The 16,718-nt window shown below is 40.4% G+C and overlaps 1 protein-coding gene across 3 annotated transcripts in view; it reads right to left on the reverse strand.

Annotated features, from left to right (window-relative positions):
• Positions 1-16,718, reverse strand: part of garre1 (granule associated Rac and RHOG effector 1) — a 77,205-nt gene that overhangs the window by 34,842 nt on the left and 25,645 nt on the right. For all 3 annotated transcript variants that reach the window (XM_007251856.4, XM_007251857.4, XM_022679899.2), the window contains one exon: positions 9,651-11,128. In XM_007251856.4, the coding sequence (XP_007251918.3) occupies positions 9,651-10,163 (513 nt within the window). In that variant the 5' untranslated portion in view covers positions 10,164-11,128. The remainder of the gene's footprint in view (positions 1-9,650; positions 11,129-16,718) is intronic.

Below are 16,718 nucleotides of genomic sequence, written 5' to 3' on the forward strand. Positions count from 1 at the left end.
GCCAGTAACATCACAATATATCGCAATACAAATGTTTTAATAAAGGCTTTTTACATCACATTTTCAATATTCCAATAAACATTATCTATAGTATCTGTCACTGATATTTCATGATACATATTTTTGTCATATCATTCTGCTTTATTTAAGGTAAGGCGTTACTCTGCCTGGCCGGAGTGTGGCCATACATAGACATAGGTAAAAATCCAAAAAGTTAATGACATTGCTTTGAATTCAACTGCCAAACATGGTGGGGGTAGTGTTATCTCTGGCATATATGGCTGCTAATGGAAGTTGGTCACTGGTGTTTATAAATTACAGGACTGCTGACAGAAGTGGCAACATGAATTCTGAAATTTACAAAGCTAAACTTTCTGCTAAGTTTCAGTTTAATGACGCAAAACTTATAAGACAGCCTTTATTGCATCCAAAATGTAACAGAAGCAATCCAACACCTTATCAAAGGTTAAATAAACCCTCTGATATTTGCTGACTCCACCCTCAAATTTTAAAAAGGCTAAAATATGGGAGGGGTAGTTTGAGAGGGGCACTAGGTGATGTATGGGTTTAGTGGTGGGCAGGTGGAAGAGCTGATTGGCTTAACTGTAGCAGCAGCAGTGTGCCTTTGATAGCGGAGAGACGCAGACGGTTGGATGTCAGCGGAGGGGGTGGTATTATTGATTGACTGATCTGCATATTGTGAGGTGTCTGCATACCAAAGTACACTGACACATCATCCTTGCCTATAGCATATATGAACCTGAGAGTGCGCTGCAGAGCCGTAAATTACCACAATAAAAGCGTTTAAAAGCAATAAAAGCGTACAAATATGGTGGTGGAAACAGTGGAAAAGTCGATTTATCGGGGCAAATTATGCCCCATGTCACCATGTCTGTTTGGGCAAATTTAAAATTTCTGGATCTGGGAATGCTGTGGGAGAACGAAGGTGTGCTATTTATCAAAGGTAAGCCCTTTTTTTTTAGCATGTTTTACTACAGCAAACGTCCATTTTACACCAGAGTTCTCCTTTAATTAAGACAAAAGGGAAGCATAAAGTCCCAAACAGCAACAACAACCAGGAAAAGCATATCAATTAAGGAAACTAAACCTCTGGTAATGTCCACAGATTTTTAGAAGGACTTGCATCTACGTACTGAAAACTTCACTGCTTTATTTCACCACTCTGGTTGAGGAAAAAACTAATAAAATTTGCAACTGCATAAATACTTACGGACCCAACATTTAGTGCAAACCATAGTTTGCTTGCATTAAGGCACCGAGCCTCGCCTGCCTTTCACCACCAGGCAACACACACCCTGAACACTATGGAGAGGTTTCAGAGGTGATTCACAAGTAAAAATAGAGAGTAAAAATAAAATACCGGCATTCTACATTTCACCATGCAGTGCAGGGGGTGGGGGGTGCTTCCTCTCTTCACACAGCAAGGCCATGGGTTTTCTTTCACAGGTGCTTGCTGAAAATACCTGCAGGCTGAGTTGTAAAGGCAGAAATATGTGCCCCCCTCCCTCTCGCAGGAAAAACGAGACCGAGCTGGTTCCAGCCTTCTATACAGCACATAGGAGAGCTGACCCCAGACAGACATCCCAAAAACCTGAATACTATCGCAGCAGAACTAATATTTCTTACTCCAGTCAATCAGCCTGAGTGTGATATTCCCTAAATCCAATAACAAACCCAATATTCCTTCCACACATTCCTCTGATTTACATACATTTAAAAAGCCTGTTTCAGGGCTCCTGAGTGGTGTAGCTGTCTAAGCGCTGTTCCCATTATCAGTGGCTCCTAACTTGCTATGGTATCCTAGGTGGTTGGTGTGGTGTTGCTCTGCAATTGGTATATTATTATTCCATGTGATTGTTATGGTATCCTAGTGTATTGCTATGGTGTTTCTGGGTGTTTGATATGGTATCTAAGGTGAATACTATGGTGTTGCTAAGAGGTTGCCAGGTGGTTGCTAAGTGGTCACTACAGAAATGACAGTTGGTTGTAATAGTGTAGCTAAGAGGGTGGCAAGTGTTTGCAACAGTGCTGCTAAGTGGTTGCTTTGGTGCAGGTACAGGTGGTTGACATAATAGTCCAGGTGGGTGCAATAGTGTTGCTAAGTGGTCACTATGGTATACCAGCTGGCTGCTACGGTGTTGGTAGGTGGCTGATATGGCACTCCAGGTAGTTGCAATGGTGTTGCTACATAGTTGGAAGGTGTTTGCCATGGTGTTACCAAGCAGTTGCTATGGTGCTGCTAGGTGGTTAATATGACATTCCAGGTGGTTGCTACGGTGTTGCTAAGAAGTTGCTTTGGTGCAGGGACAGGTGGTTGATATGGTACCCCATTCAGTTACTATGGTGTTGGTAAGTGGTCAATATGGTATACCAGTTGATTGCTATGGTGTTGGTAGGTGGCTGATAGGACATTCCAGTGTTGGCAAATAGTTTGCAGGTGTTTGCTATGGTTTTGCTTAGTGGATGATATCCTAGATGGTCACTATGCTATCCCAGGTGGTTTCCAAGTGGTCACTGTGGAATACCAGTTGGTTGCTAGGTTCTGCAAGGCGATTGATATGGCATTCCAGGTGGATACTATGGTGTTGCTAAGCAGTTCCTTTAGTGCGGCTAAAGGTGGTTGATATGGTATGACATTGTCATTATGGTATACCAATAGACTTTTACTGTGTTGGTAGATGGCTAATATGACATTCCAGGTGGTTGCTATGGTGTTGGTTAATAGTTGGCAGGTGTTTGCTATGGTGTTGCTAAGTGGATGATATTTAAGATGGTCACTATGGTATTCCAGGTGGTTGCCAAGTGGTCACTATGATATGCTAGTTGTTATTCAATGTGGTTCCTCTCGGCAATACAGATACAATACATCAAATCCACACACTAGGATCACTCTCACAAACACAAAAGAACATTTTTTTCCACTTTTCACTAAAACTGTTTAGTGACCTTAAAGTCCAGACGGTATTTAATTACTTCTTGGTGAGAATTTTTTTTTTTAATCTCTTAAACTTAATTAAATTAGACGACAGTGCCGAGCAGAAGTGATGAGACCTGATCCAGAGGCGAACCGACAGTGACCCAGTTATGTAACATATATTCAGACTGGAGATAATGGCATGGCTTCATTCAGACAAGGGCAGGATCAGGTGTCCCAGTGGAGATGGGGAAAACCCAGTGCTCTCTGATCCTGCCATCAGCACAACACCACCGGTGAAAACCTACACCACAGCTACACAGCAACACGCTGCTTCCCTCACTCATAAACATAATGAACCTAATTAGTAAAACAAGACACCTTAAAAGCACAGTGAATACAACCTGTACTGAGACTGTGCGCGAGTTCAGTCTAGCTGGAACTCTGTTTCCTGTGGTTTGCTCCTGAGCATGGTAGACAGCCATCTAATAAACCGTGACATTTTCATGCATATTTGGCAGCTGAGACACACACAGCAGTCAGTGAGCAGCTCTCGGATATATTAAAAAAAACCCAGTTTGTTTTCCACACGGCCTGGACTTTCGGATTTCTCGGCAAAAGGGGAAAAAGGGAGGGAGGGGGGGCTGCTTTGCATACCAGAATTCCCTGAACACAAAACCATGGACTAACTTTAAAGACACAAAAGTAAAGACACAAGTTTAATGAAGAAAACATCAGCAACACCAGCCTTTTATCAGTTTATTTAACACTGGTGTTGTGTTTAGTAACACTCTGGATTTTGGTGTGTCCTGACTAGGGTTGCAACGGTATGAGATTTTCACGGTATGATAACCGTCTCAGAAAATACCGCGGTATCACGGTTATCACGGTATCACAGTTTGTTACATATATTATTAAACTGACCCTTAAAGAAATTACAACAAAGGTTTTTTGTTCAATTAACTATTTATTGTAGAAACCTGGAACAACTATATAGATAATGTCTCCTTAAAAAAAATAAACTGTACACCATTAGGTGAAGGAAACCAGGTTTTTCCACTACTCTTAAGGTCATTAAGGGTGTATATAATTATATATATATATATATATATATATATATATATATATATATATATATATATATATACACACACACACACACACACACGTGTCACACATTACATGTCCTCTAAGAAGTAAAGATCCTGTGTTTAAACTATTCAGTACAATTATTTAAGTTTAAATTATTTAATATCTAATAAACTGAGCCTGGGTCAGTGTCTGATCAACAACTGTTGTAAACGTCCGTTTTACTGCCAAGTTGGTATATAACCAGATAGAGGGGATTTATTTCTGAGTCTGGTTTTAACACATGAAAAACAGGCACGTCAGAATTTGAAAATTAACGCATGTAAATGAATGGCGTCTTTCACATCCAGTCCGGCGAGCACCTTTACACGGACACGTGAATCCGTCGTAGCACGCACTTCACGCCTGTACCTGCGTGCCCAAATTTCGGATAACTCAGCGCTTTTGCGGGCGCTTACCGCATGGGTTGTGCACGACTACAAAGAGATTTTATTTATGTTCAGATTAAAATTATAAACTAAACACATACTTTGCGCTGCACGGCGGGGTGGTGTTCTTGGAGATGGGAGAACAGGTTTGACGTATGTCCACCTTTAGCTGTGACTTTACGGCCACATTGATTATAAATCGGATAACCATCCTCGGGTGCGTTCGGCGGGTCTCTGAAATAGTCCCACACTGCTGATTTTAGTTTAGCCTTTTTTAGGCGGACGGAGATTTGTTTATTCTGATGCACCTTCTGCTGTTCTCACCGCTGTGTGCTGAGCAGCTGAAGCGGAGCAGAGTTGCGCATGCGCGGGTGAGTTTCTCCGCTGGCTTGCGTTTTACCGGTAATAAGCAAACACACACGGTATGATAACCGTGCATTTTAATACCATGGTATACCGTGAAACCGGTTACCGCTGCAACCCTAGTCCTGACTGCAAACAATTAAAGAGTTGCATGTAAAAGTTTGGGGAACCCAAGCAAAAGGTACTTTATGTGTTACTGTAAACACTAAGAATGCTTTTACACCAGCGCTGCAACTAATGATTATTTTGGTAGTCGACTAATCTGATCATTTTTTTCGATAAGTCGATTCGTCAACAATTATTTCTGTCATGTCCTCCATCTCTAAAAGCAATAAAAGCAGCTGAACATGAGATTTTAAAGACATTTAAATGTCTAAATGTTGTTTAAATGGAAAGTGCTGATATTTAGTGAGTAAATATGTAATCTGTTGTGTTTGGGCACTTTTGGAGACACAGAATAAGGATGCTTTCACACCTGAAAGTCCGGAACCAAGGTTCATGTGTTTGCTACATTGTATATATTTGGTCCGTTTATTTTAGTTTTCACACTGCAGTTTAGGGAGCGCACCAAAGACCTTTGTGTGATTCTCCTACATCCTTTCATCATCACTTACGTATCGATGCGTTTTCCTTAACTTGACACTGATTGGTTTTAGAAGGACCTGCGTCTGACGTTGGCGTGTTGACAATTCAGCGGGTGGTTCATTCGGTGGAAAGCCTTTCCAGAATAAGGATAAAATAAAATGAACAGATTCATTTCGTCTCCATAGTAGTGCTGCTATTGAGGTTTTTATACGAGCAGCAGCAGCTTCAGGCACAGTACTCTAGGTTAGTTCAAATTCGCCAAACGTGCTTGTCTGAAGCAACCGTATCGCCGCCGACAGATAAGGAGGAAAAAAAGTATATTTTTCTTTATCTGCTGCCGTTGTTGAGGAACGCCTGCTGAACTTCCTGTAATTGGTCCGAAAGTTTGAACCATCCAGAAAAGCACTTTCACACTGCAGGCGAACCGGACCATGGTTCAGAAGATCCGGACCGAGACCACCTCTCTTGGTCGGACCAAAATCTGGTCCTTTGGTCCGGACTGTGGTTCGCGCCCCCCTTTCACACCTGCTACTTTGGTTCGGACCAAACTGAAAAGTACGAAAGTCCGGACCAAGCGAGGCAGGTGTGAAAGCACCCTAAGTTAAGTTTAACCTGTCTAAGTGAGCCATTTACCCATCTCCCATTGCCCTTCGGTCTCCAGCACTTTGTGTAATGAGGTACTGTTACCAACAATTAAATTTGTAGTCGATAAATTTAAATAAACGACATTGTCGATTATATCGATTAATCATTGCAGCCCTATTTCACACCTTCTTTGTTTGGTACAGATCTGCAGACTTTAGGGTTTGGTCTAAACCAAAACAGCAGGTGTGAAAGGGGGTACAAAGAACAGTCCAACAAAGACTGTTTCAGCCTGGATCAACTGAAAAAGTCCAGATTAATGCCCTGGTTCATATGAAACTTAAAGCACTTTTAGAGATGATTTAGACATGACGACATTTCTGACCCATTATAGGAAGCTGGGTTAAGCTATCAGCCTTTAAACTACACAGAAAAAAAACTGCATCAGGTGGCTAAATCTGATCTAGATTGGTGTTTTTACTTGGCTAAGTACGTTTTCTCTGCTCACTGGTCAGAGCTGTCTAGGGTTGAAGCAAGATAGTAAATACAGGAAGAGGGTTCTGAACATATTTAATAGAATATATGTATGTGCAGTTTAAGAAATGGCATTGATGCACAGCTGTAGTAATCATCTGGGTAATATGGCAGGTCTAAATGGCTATAGGAACAGTTTGGCTCAAAACTTGCAAGTAACATGTGATAGTTGAGAAGAATTAAGGTCAGAGCATGCACCTTAATCTCACCACAAAACAAAACTCTCCAGACCAAACAGTCCCAAACAATCTCTGGGACTAGTCAGCACAGTTTTTACTAAGCAGTGAAAACTGCACAATTATGGCAAAAACTTTTCCTGCATCCTTACCATAAAATTTATCATCAAGTTCTTAAAGCACCTAAACTTTTTAAACAAGCCTACTACACATTGAAAGTAGCAATTAACAGATGGGTGCAGAAATGTTTGGGGGAAAAACAACAACATTTTGTGAAGAGGTGTGTACAAAATCGTGCTTCACAGCAAGGTTCTAAAATTTTTAACCACACTGAAATTCTAATGTTCGGTAGACATCAGTAACTCTGTTATATACTGTATTGTAACAGGTTGAAACACTAGAATTAGGCATTTGTGGTCTTAAAAGTAGGCATATAATAGTCTTAAAATTATTATATCACTCAAACACAATTGTTATGCCAGGCCTAGACATAATTTACAATTTATATTTATGAATTGCATTTACCCGTATTTATCAGCTAACATTCATAACCTTTTATTCAAATAAAAAAAAATCTTAGATATTTCGGAAAACATTCCACCACAAATAGTTATACGGAAAGAATTCAGAATTTGGATCTCCCAAAAAAAAAATCCAGTCTGTGCTTCATAGTTCTGCCTCGAGCTTTAACCCAAAAAAGGTTCACTGGCAGCCTTCAGCCCCTCACCACAGGGTCTCATTTACAGATTGTGGCGTGCGGCCTTCCTGCTCTGGGCACGACCACATCCACCGGGGCACGGCTACCCTTCGCTCATAAAGGACCGTTTTAAGCTTATACATCTTCCTCTGTTCAGAAAAGCTAAAAACTTTTGGTTTGTCCGATTGAGGATAACAGGAGCAAAGCTAACCTCAGGAACGAGCGGTCAGAGCGAACTCAGAGAGGGAAAAATCAGCACAGCTCCAAAAATATCTTGGAGCAGTGAAAGCAGGAATTCCTCTGTAAAGCTCTCAACTCGCTTTTCCATCGTGAAATCAAAACAGACATTCAGAAACAACATCTGAAATATATCATTCATATTAAATTCAACAACACAAAGCATTCCAGGGCTTTAACACTTTGCTGTATGTATGACACAATGACACAATTTTGGTACTACTTCTCATTCAATGTGTTCTTTTTATTTTTATGATTTTTATTTTTCCATTTTTAATTTAAAGATATTAAAGCTATACGGGAACTGAAAGTGTTAAATAAGCCAGAATATGTTTTATAATTTAGATTCTTCTAAGTATCACATTTCTCTTTGAGGACAGATCTGCACACTCTTGGTATTTTAATCTCAGTGTCTTCATGAGGTAGAGTCACCTGGAATAGTTTTCTCTGCATCTTGAAGGAGTTTCTGGAGGTGCTAAACAATAGTGGCTGCTTTTCCTTCATGTTGTGAAGCTCCAGCTCATCTCAAATCACCATCTCATTTGATCAGGTTTAGATTATTTGTTTATTGTTTATGTTTACAATTAAACTGCAATGTAGAAACAAAATAAAAATAAAAAAGGTAATGAGAAAGTGTCCAAATATTTGACTGGTATTGTATGTGTATACATATCTTGACTTTAGGCTTAAATTATCTGTCTAAACAGGCAATTACCCAAGTAATGGGTTTCTAGCCCTTGATATAGCCCTGTCACAACAATTATTTATCAGATTTATTTCACAATATATAGATATAACCTCAATATTGCCCATTATATCTTTGTTAGCAAGGAATGTGCATTATTAAGAATGAGCCAGTTTATGTTTATCTATAAAATGAATCATATTTTAAACATTTATATTCCTGAATATTGTGGATAGTTAACAGTTAGTGTTTTGTAAAAGGCTGTAATTATTTATTGCACTATTATATAGTACTATATAATGTTATTAAAATTTAAATTAGTGCTGTCTGTTTACAAATAAATCTAGTGTTGTCATGTATGAACTAATATGGTAATCATATTCATCACCCAGCCCTAATTTCTGGTTTAGCACTCCAAAAGAAACGGTTATCGTCACTTATCTATTGAGAGATCATGGTGTCATATGTTTGGTTTATTCCCGTTCCAAGTTGTAGCTGTACTATTAAATAAATAAATGAATCACATACAGCTGATGTTGAGCTTCCAAGTTTAAGACTACATAAACAGCTAAAAATCCACTGTGTGAAGTTTGAGGAGCACACTGAAGCTCAGCTGAATGAAGAACACAGAACCATTGGCAGCAGCAGTTCTCGGGGGTGGGCTAAAGCTGAAGCTGCTCGGAGAGAACAGACTGCTGAGGAAACCCGTCAGCCTGTTTAGGGGAAGCAGTAGCTCTCAGGCTGTTTTTCTTCTCACTTCTCCAGTGTTTCTCACACTTCTGCAGCAGATCTTAGCACCTCCACAGACCCCTATCAGAGTGGCTTGGGCTACAAATCCCTCCAAATCAAATCCAACAGGCCTGCACATATTGCTTGCAGGGAAAGTCTATTTTAAAACTGCAGGAATCACAAAACCCAAGCAGACAGAAAGACAAAAGCTGACCTTTCTTATTTTATAACCCAACCATGTGTCTCACACTGTCTCCTGAGATCAGTATAAATCAAAACTCAAAGCAGACACTACATACACTATATTGTCACTGTCCAATGAAATCCATGTACGTCCATTTTTGTTGATTTTTAGTTTAATACATAATCTGAACATACACTGTCCCTTACACTGTGTTACATAATGTAGTACAAAATGGAATGAACCAAAAGTTAAAACCAATAGTCCAAAATGGTCTAGAAGGAAAATATTTTATATTGACCTCCATTAAAAATTTAAGTTTAGGAGACAGATGTTCTTTACTGGACATAGACAATAACTTTGTTAAACTGCAACAGAAATTTTGTTCTTTGGTTCTTAATGAGAGAGAACAAGTTATAGATGACTTACCTCTACGTCCTGCAGGCTGAAGTCATTCTGATCTTTGAAGTTTGCAGCGCCGGCACTGAGCTCCATCAGCATCTTGGCGATCTCAGGCTTTATGGCCGCCGTGAGACGGCTGGCTGCCTCCATCACATGCTCTTGAACGTCCTTCAGTTGCATGGCTGCTTTGGAGTAGCGCGAGTTGCGGAAAACGCTGCCGAAGAGCTCGGTCAGGAAGGCGCTGGCGCGGCAGAAGACGTTCAGCGCATCCAGGTACTTGGAGATGCCTTGCTGGATGTCAGCAACGGCCGTGGTGCCGCCGGAGGCCGAGTGATCGTGGCAGCCGGAGGGGGAGGAGCCCACAGGCGCCAGGGGGGAAGGTGCGGAGCAGGACGTCCCCAGAGGGGCGCTGAGGGTGCGGCTGAGCTCGGGCATGGCTGGATATTGCTGGTGCTGCTGCTGCACCTTCTGCTTGGACCCGCCAAGCAAGAAGCGCCGCTTGTAGTCCATTTTACTTTCCTGCGCGCTGCAACAATACATAGGTGTCGGACAAGCCCGGGAAGCGCCTTTTTTCCGGCCACAGGCTAGACGAGGGCTGCTTCGTCCAACCTTACTGACTTCTGCAAAAAACGCCAAACAGCTCCTCTTTTCCCAACAAAGCAAGCTTTGACTTTAGGAAATCAAGTAAATTGGTAGCTTAAAGCTTCCATGAGCCAGAGAGTCATGACCGTACTTTGAAGCCGTCGCAGAGAGCAGGTGAAAAATGTGGACACAGGGGCGTGTCAATGGGACAGACCTGTTCTAATTTTATTTTGTTGTTTTTTTTCCCCACCTAAGCAAAACAATTAATGAAAAATCCCACAAGAAAAAAACAACAGGATTCCTCCTCAATTCGCTTCAGTTCACAAGTAGCTTAAAAATAAAGGGCTGCAATCCAATTCACACCTTGATTTGTTGCAGACAATTTCCAAAAGTGCATGTATCCTTCAAACAGAAGCACAGAAATCCTTCTTGTTATAGTATATCTGATGTGTTGTCTCTTAATATAATCCTATACTTCTAATAAAAAATAGAAAAATCTTAAAAAGCTGTCAGAAAAAAAATACAATATGATTTGTGTATGCGAGCCACTGGTCAACAGTAAGAAGCCGAGGGGGAAGAAAAAAGAAAACGAATGTACAGGACAATGGTGCCTTGGCACAGACTGAACGCTAGCAGGCTGGCGCTGTCGTCCACTGGGCTGACAGATCCGGTCTGTCAGAGCGAGCCGGGAGTGAAGAGACACAGAGGGACAGAGAGAACAGTGAGAGGAGCGGCTCGATAAGATAAAGTTCGGCTGCTGGGAAACCGGCTCCGGACCCCCGTTCCCGAGTTCCTCCCCGGAGCGCCTGAGGTAGTTATTACTCACTAATGAAAACAAGTGTCCGCGGGTTCTGGACCCTCCGAGATCGCCGTCCAGAGCGACACAAAAGCGTGGAGCGTCTGTAAGGCCTCGCGGTCACTTCCTGAGGGAAAGAGAGAAAGAGAGAGAGAGACACATGTTACAGTGATATCAGAGGAAGGATGCTATTTGACATTCAGGCCATTGGCTTCCTGGTACAGTGATTAACCCTTAGAAGCCATTTTGCTCAATACATTTATATATATGAATACATTTTTTAATTTCAGTCAAAATTATTTATGCATTATGTATGGTAAACACTATCAAGAAGCTTTTGTTTGAACTTACTTGCTGAGAAATCAAAAAATAAACAGGGCAAAAAAAAAAAAAAAAAAACTTATTGGACAGTATGTAGTTTAGGGGGAGGCATGATGATATCAGAAAATCCATTGATTAAGCTACTTTTTATTTGTATTTTTCATTAGTTTCAATATATCTATTGCTTAGTTATTTAACTGGTTAATTCAAAAGAGAGGGTTAAAAGCTGTGAACAGTCCATCTGTGAAAAGACCAGATAGCTAAATATATGTGAAACCAAAAAATGTGGAAAACAATTCAGGAGATGCCTTTTATTTTATTGTTTGCATAGAGTTGGCTGAAAGATACTGCAAATAAAAGTTGCCTTTGTTTTTCAAAGTTATACCAGATAAAGATACGTTTATAACAGCTATAGCTAGTGCTGCTCCAACAGTGCTAGCCAGGGTTAGCAGCATGCTACAGGCCGATATTACTCACCCATGAACGAGCTAGTACTTAGTGCTAATGCTAATACTACTCCACCTTCGGTGCTGGAGAACCTTGATGTTGTACTTCAGCAGAGTTCCTTTACTGCTTTTTACAATCTATTGGGTATCCTGTATAATAATAATAATATTAGATTTTGGCATCGCCCCAGAATTTCCACATCGGAGCATTCCTAGTGTGATTTGGATTTTTTTTATCTTCATGGTGTGTTGATATCATATATGGAGCAATCATACTAAAGCAAGCGTTTTTGTGTAAACGGCAGTATTTCAATAAACAGAGTAAATCTCTCTTTAAATAATATCCAGAGCAGAAAACATTATTTAATAAAAACAGACAGGACTGAGCACATGAACGGCCTTTTAAAGCATTTTAAAGCATGCATCAAATTTATTCTTGGACAACTACACTGACTGTCACCGACACATGACGTAAAAGTCCAGAGCAGACCGTGCAAGACAGAGACCGTCACCTCAGAATCCCACGTATTACTCATGGAGATGACGGTGCACCACAAGCTCCATGAACAGCATTGTTCAGAGACAGGGAAGAATTGTACTGAGGGTTTTACAATACAACAATTCAAACCCTTTCCATCACAGGCAGGCTTGTGTCACCATGCAGAACACCTCCTCTACATCTGCACAGCTCTGAAGTATCCACCACCCTGAATATGCAGATCGACAAAATCTTACCAGAACACAATCCAGACACTAGCCAGATACACATGCAGTGACCAGGTGCAGTCAGTTGCAGAATGAAGAATACATGTTACAGGCATGTACCACCTAAAAAAATGAATCTGTAAACCACTGGACTTGAGCATATTGCTGAGAGGACTGTAGGACAGTTGTAGAAAACTGCCACTGCTATTGTAAATGTTGCTTGTTCTGTTGCACAGACATTAAATAGCCTGTGTGGAAAACAGTGACCGTACAGGATGGGTGTGTTATGATACAAAGCAGATGGGTCTGTGTGAACCGGGGTGTCAGAGTGGATGAGGCGTGGGACATAAGAGGGGGTGGGTAATAAAATTAGAGGACATAGAGAGGGAAAAAAAAAAAAAAAAAAAAAAAAAAAAAAAAAAAAGAGTTTTTCCCTTCAGGATGCAACTGGACAACTGTACCCCTCTGTGCGCTGTGCACCAAGGACTCAGTGTCTCAGTGTTCTGGACATTTATCAACCATACAGAGAGAGAGAGAGAGAGAGAGAAGCAAGTGATGGAAAGAAAGACTGACTATAATGCTTATAATAATGCTTTTAATAATGAGACTTTTAGTTTGTCGTGTAGTTTTTGATGGGCAAAGACTCAATTTTTAGCCTCAAAATCACATCCGACTTCACTTGCAGAAAATCAAAGGTTTGATACTTTTGACACGATTTTGGGTGCAGTCTGGTACTGTGAACACCTTACCAACTCTGGAATCTGAACCGACACCACCAGCAGCCAATGAACACAGACCTACAGCTGTGGAATGATTGCACAATTCCATCCATCTCTTTTTTGAGTGAATAATTGCAAAAGCTTCATCCATTTGCTGTTGTTGTTTTTTTTTTTTTGTTACTCAGATAAAAACACTCATACAGTGAGGAACAGCAGCAGGAGCTCCTCAAATAAAGTGCTATTCGCATTTCTCTCCAGGTAGGACGGCACAAAACAAGAATTTGACTCCAGAGAGCTAAGCTACACTCCAGTGTGTTAGCTTGTTATGCTAACTGGCTAGCGTTACTGGCTAACTTCTTTGGCGGTGCTTTTCTATGCAGCGCTCTGTTGCACCTCTAGCAGTGTGGCAGTATGTGGGGGGGTAAGTTAAAACCAGCACTTTGCTCTATATTAGTTCAGATTGTATAAAAATTTACAAAAAACAGTGGTATAGAGTAATATTTCCAGCCTGTTTTGAATTACACCAACTTTAAAAGTTGCCTTGTGTATCTTAGGCTTAAGGTGTAAATGCAAGTGCTACAATATATATCACAATATTGATATTTTGTCCCACTACTAGTATTAACTAGCTAAGGGAGGAACTATACAGTACTAGGATAGAACTAAATGTAAAATATAAAGCTAATGAGATAAATGAGAAAAAGAGAGCAGAGAATAAGAAAAGACCATCAAGACCAAAAAGAGGATACAAACAAGAGTGAAAGTAAGCAAGACAGACCTCCTTAACAACAAATAGATCTCTGAAAAGTTTCTCACATTCTCACATGCAAGAGATCCCATAGCTTTTCACAGCTTGTCTGAGTGCGGGAGTGTGTGCATGGCGGAGGTGACGACAAAGAGCAATCTCACCTCCAACAGCAGTGTAAACAGGTCTGTGTATTTGCCCTGTCTGACCATTATGTTCCTGTGCGAGTTCTTGAAGAGACCCCTTTGTGAGCTCTCTTCTCTCCTGAAAAGCAAACTTCCCCACCATCTCCCCTCATTCTCTCACTTCTTTCAGAAACAGAGGGGGCCGTCTTGTCTGAAGGGGCCCAGGCGGCTAAAGTTCCTGCTGCTAAATCCCGCGGATTAAAGGCCACTCTGAGGGCGACGACAGGGCCAGCACTGGCCTCTTTAAAAACAGCTAGAGAGGGATAACAGCCTAAATATACCTGAGAGAAGAGGAAGAGGAGAACCAGAGCCAAACACTACACTACCGCTAAAGCAGTGTCAAGTTCAAACCTGGTGAACTTTTAACAAGGTAAAACACATCGCCAACAACTGCTTCCAATATATGCACTTCTGAAAGGACACTCAAGTTGGTCTGTGTCTCCAAAAGTGCGCAAACACAACAGATGACATATTTACTCAACATCTGGACATTTAAATGTCTTTAAAATCTCAGGTTCAGCTGTTTTATTTATTTTTACAGATAGAGGACATGGCAGAAATAATTACTGACTAATCAACTAATCGAAAAATAAATCAGATTAGTCGACTACATAAATCATCATTACTTCCAGCCTTCTGGATACCAATCAATATCTTTACAGTACACTGCCTAAGGCACATATCTTATTATACAATGATTTAAAACCATTTCACTCATCTTTCCTTATTAATTTTAGTTTCAGTGTAGAAAGTCAAGCAGTATTTGGTAATAGATGATGAATTAAAACAGATTAAACTACCGTATTTTTCGCATTATTAGGCACACTTAATCCTTTAATTTTCTCAAAAATCGACAGTGCTCATTAATAATCCGGTGCGCCTTATGTATGAATTTTACCAGTCAGATATTAAGAAGCAGTAAAGACACTGTGTTGAAGTACAGAGTTATACAGGAGTTTCAGTAAGGTTTCTTCAGCACCAAGGCTGGAGCAATATTAGCATTAGCCGCTAATTGCAGCACTAGCTCTTTTACCGTTCAGAGGAGAGTATATTGGACTATAGTCTGCGTGCTTTTGTTAAAACAATCTACGCAGGTTGCACCTTATGTATGAAAATAAACCAGAAATAGACGTTCATTGAGAGTGCGCCTTATATTCCGGTGCGTCTTATAGTTCGAAAAAAACAGTAAATCGGCTATACATTTCTCACACTTTCAGCATCTTTTAATAAATGTATATCTGTTTTACCCAAAATCAACGCAAATTAGCATTTCTTCCTCCAAGGCTCCCCTACACTCAGGAAGTATAATTCGTGCTTCGAGTCACCACTAAAAGACGTTTTTTTGGACAAGCTGAGAGATAAAGAAGTCAATGAAAATGAAAGGAACATGTGCATGGGATTGTGAGCACACAAATTTGACTCTTTAAACAGCGTTACACCATTCTGAGAATGAGAATTATCCTGCCCACTTGATCCAAGTTTCATAGCACAGTTAACAGAGTGCCGAGCCTGGCGAAGCAACAGCAATGCTATTATCACTATTACAGGTCAATGAAGCATCACAACGATTTAAAGATAAAAATGCTACATTGTGTTACTTTAGGAATACATGATATAATCACGCTGGATCAATAAAAACAGGAGTAATTAATATATTCATATATTTGCTGTAAGTGTTGTTTGCAGCTGGCAAGCCAGAAAGTCATAAAAAGAGTAGAGAGTAGGACCCCTGATGGAAAAGTTCTGAGTAAGAAACTCAATAAAACATAGTTTAGAGCTCTCATATATAACAGCGTTTTACTGGCAGAATGCATTTAAACCCATTTATTACATTTACAGCAGGTTGCTTTGGAGGCTCCTGTGATTTAAAGGGCAGAAATGTTGGATAGCTGGGGGCACAGGTTATTTCTAAAGCTGTAAAACGGTATTTTTATCTGTGGTGTGTTGCCCCACAGCCTTACAGGAGGAAACAACAGACACTCGGAAACCCCTGAAAGAAATGAACTGATTGAGGAAGTCTGGATATTTGCCAAGTTAATGTACAGGGGTGGAAGTGTTGTGATGATAGCTGTGAAGGTCTCAAAGGTCTAAAATAACTACAAGGCTCTTCTCAGGGGCCTCACCTGTGTATGTTGATCTAAGGTACATATATCTAAAAACATACAGTATACATATACAAGGGTTGGACAATGAAACTGAAACACCTTTTAGTGTGGGAGGTTTCATGGTTAAATTAGAGCAGCCTGGTGGCCAATCTTCATTAATTGCACATTGCACCAGTAAGAGCAGAGTGTGAGGGTTCAATTAGCAGGGTAAGAGCACAGTTTTGCTCAAAATATTGCAATGCACACAACATTATGAGTCACAGCATTCTCACTGCGCACATAAAGCTTTAGTGAACTCGTTGAATAACATTACATTTTATAGAAATCAGTGTTTTGGATCTTTTCCACCAGATTCCCATCCTTTGAAAATTAGGTGATTGACCCTGATTTCCGTTCACATGTTCGGAATGGTCCCTAATTAATAATGGTTCTGCATTGTGAGAGAAGCCAATAATGACAAACAATTATTGTTAATATTAATGTAATGATAA

Source organism: Astyanax mexicanus, chromosome 9 (assembly GCF_023375975.1).
Source record: "Astyanax mexicanus isolate ESR-SI-001 chromosome 9, AstMex3_surface, whole genome shotgun sequence".
NCBI lineage: Eukaryota > Metazoa > Chordata > Actinopteri > Characiformes > Acestrorhamphidae > Astyanax > Astyanax mexicanus.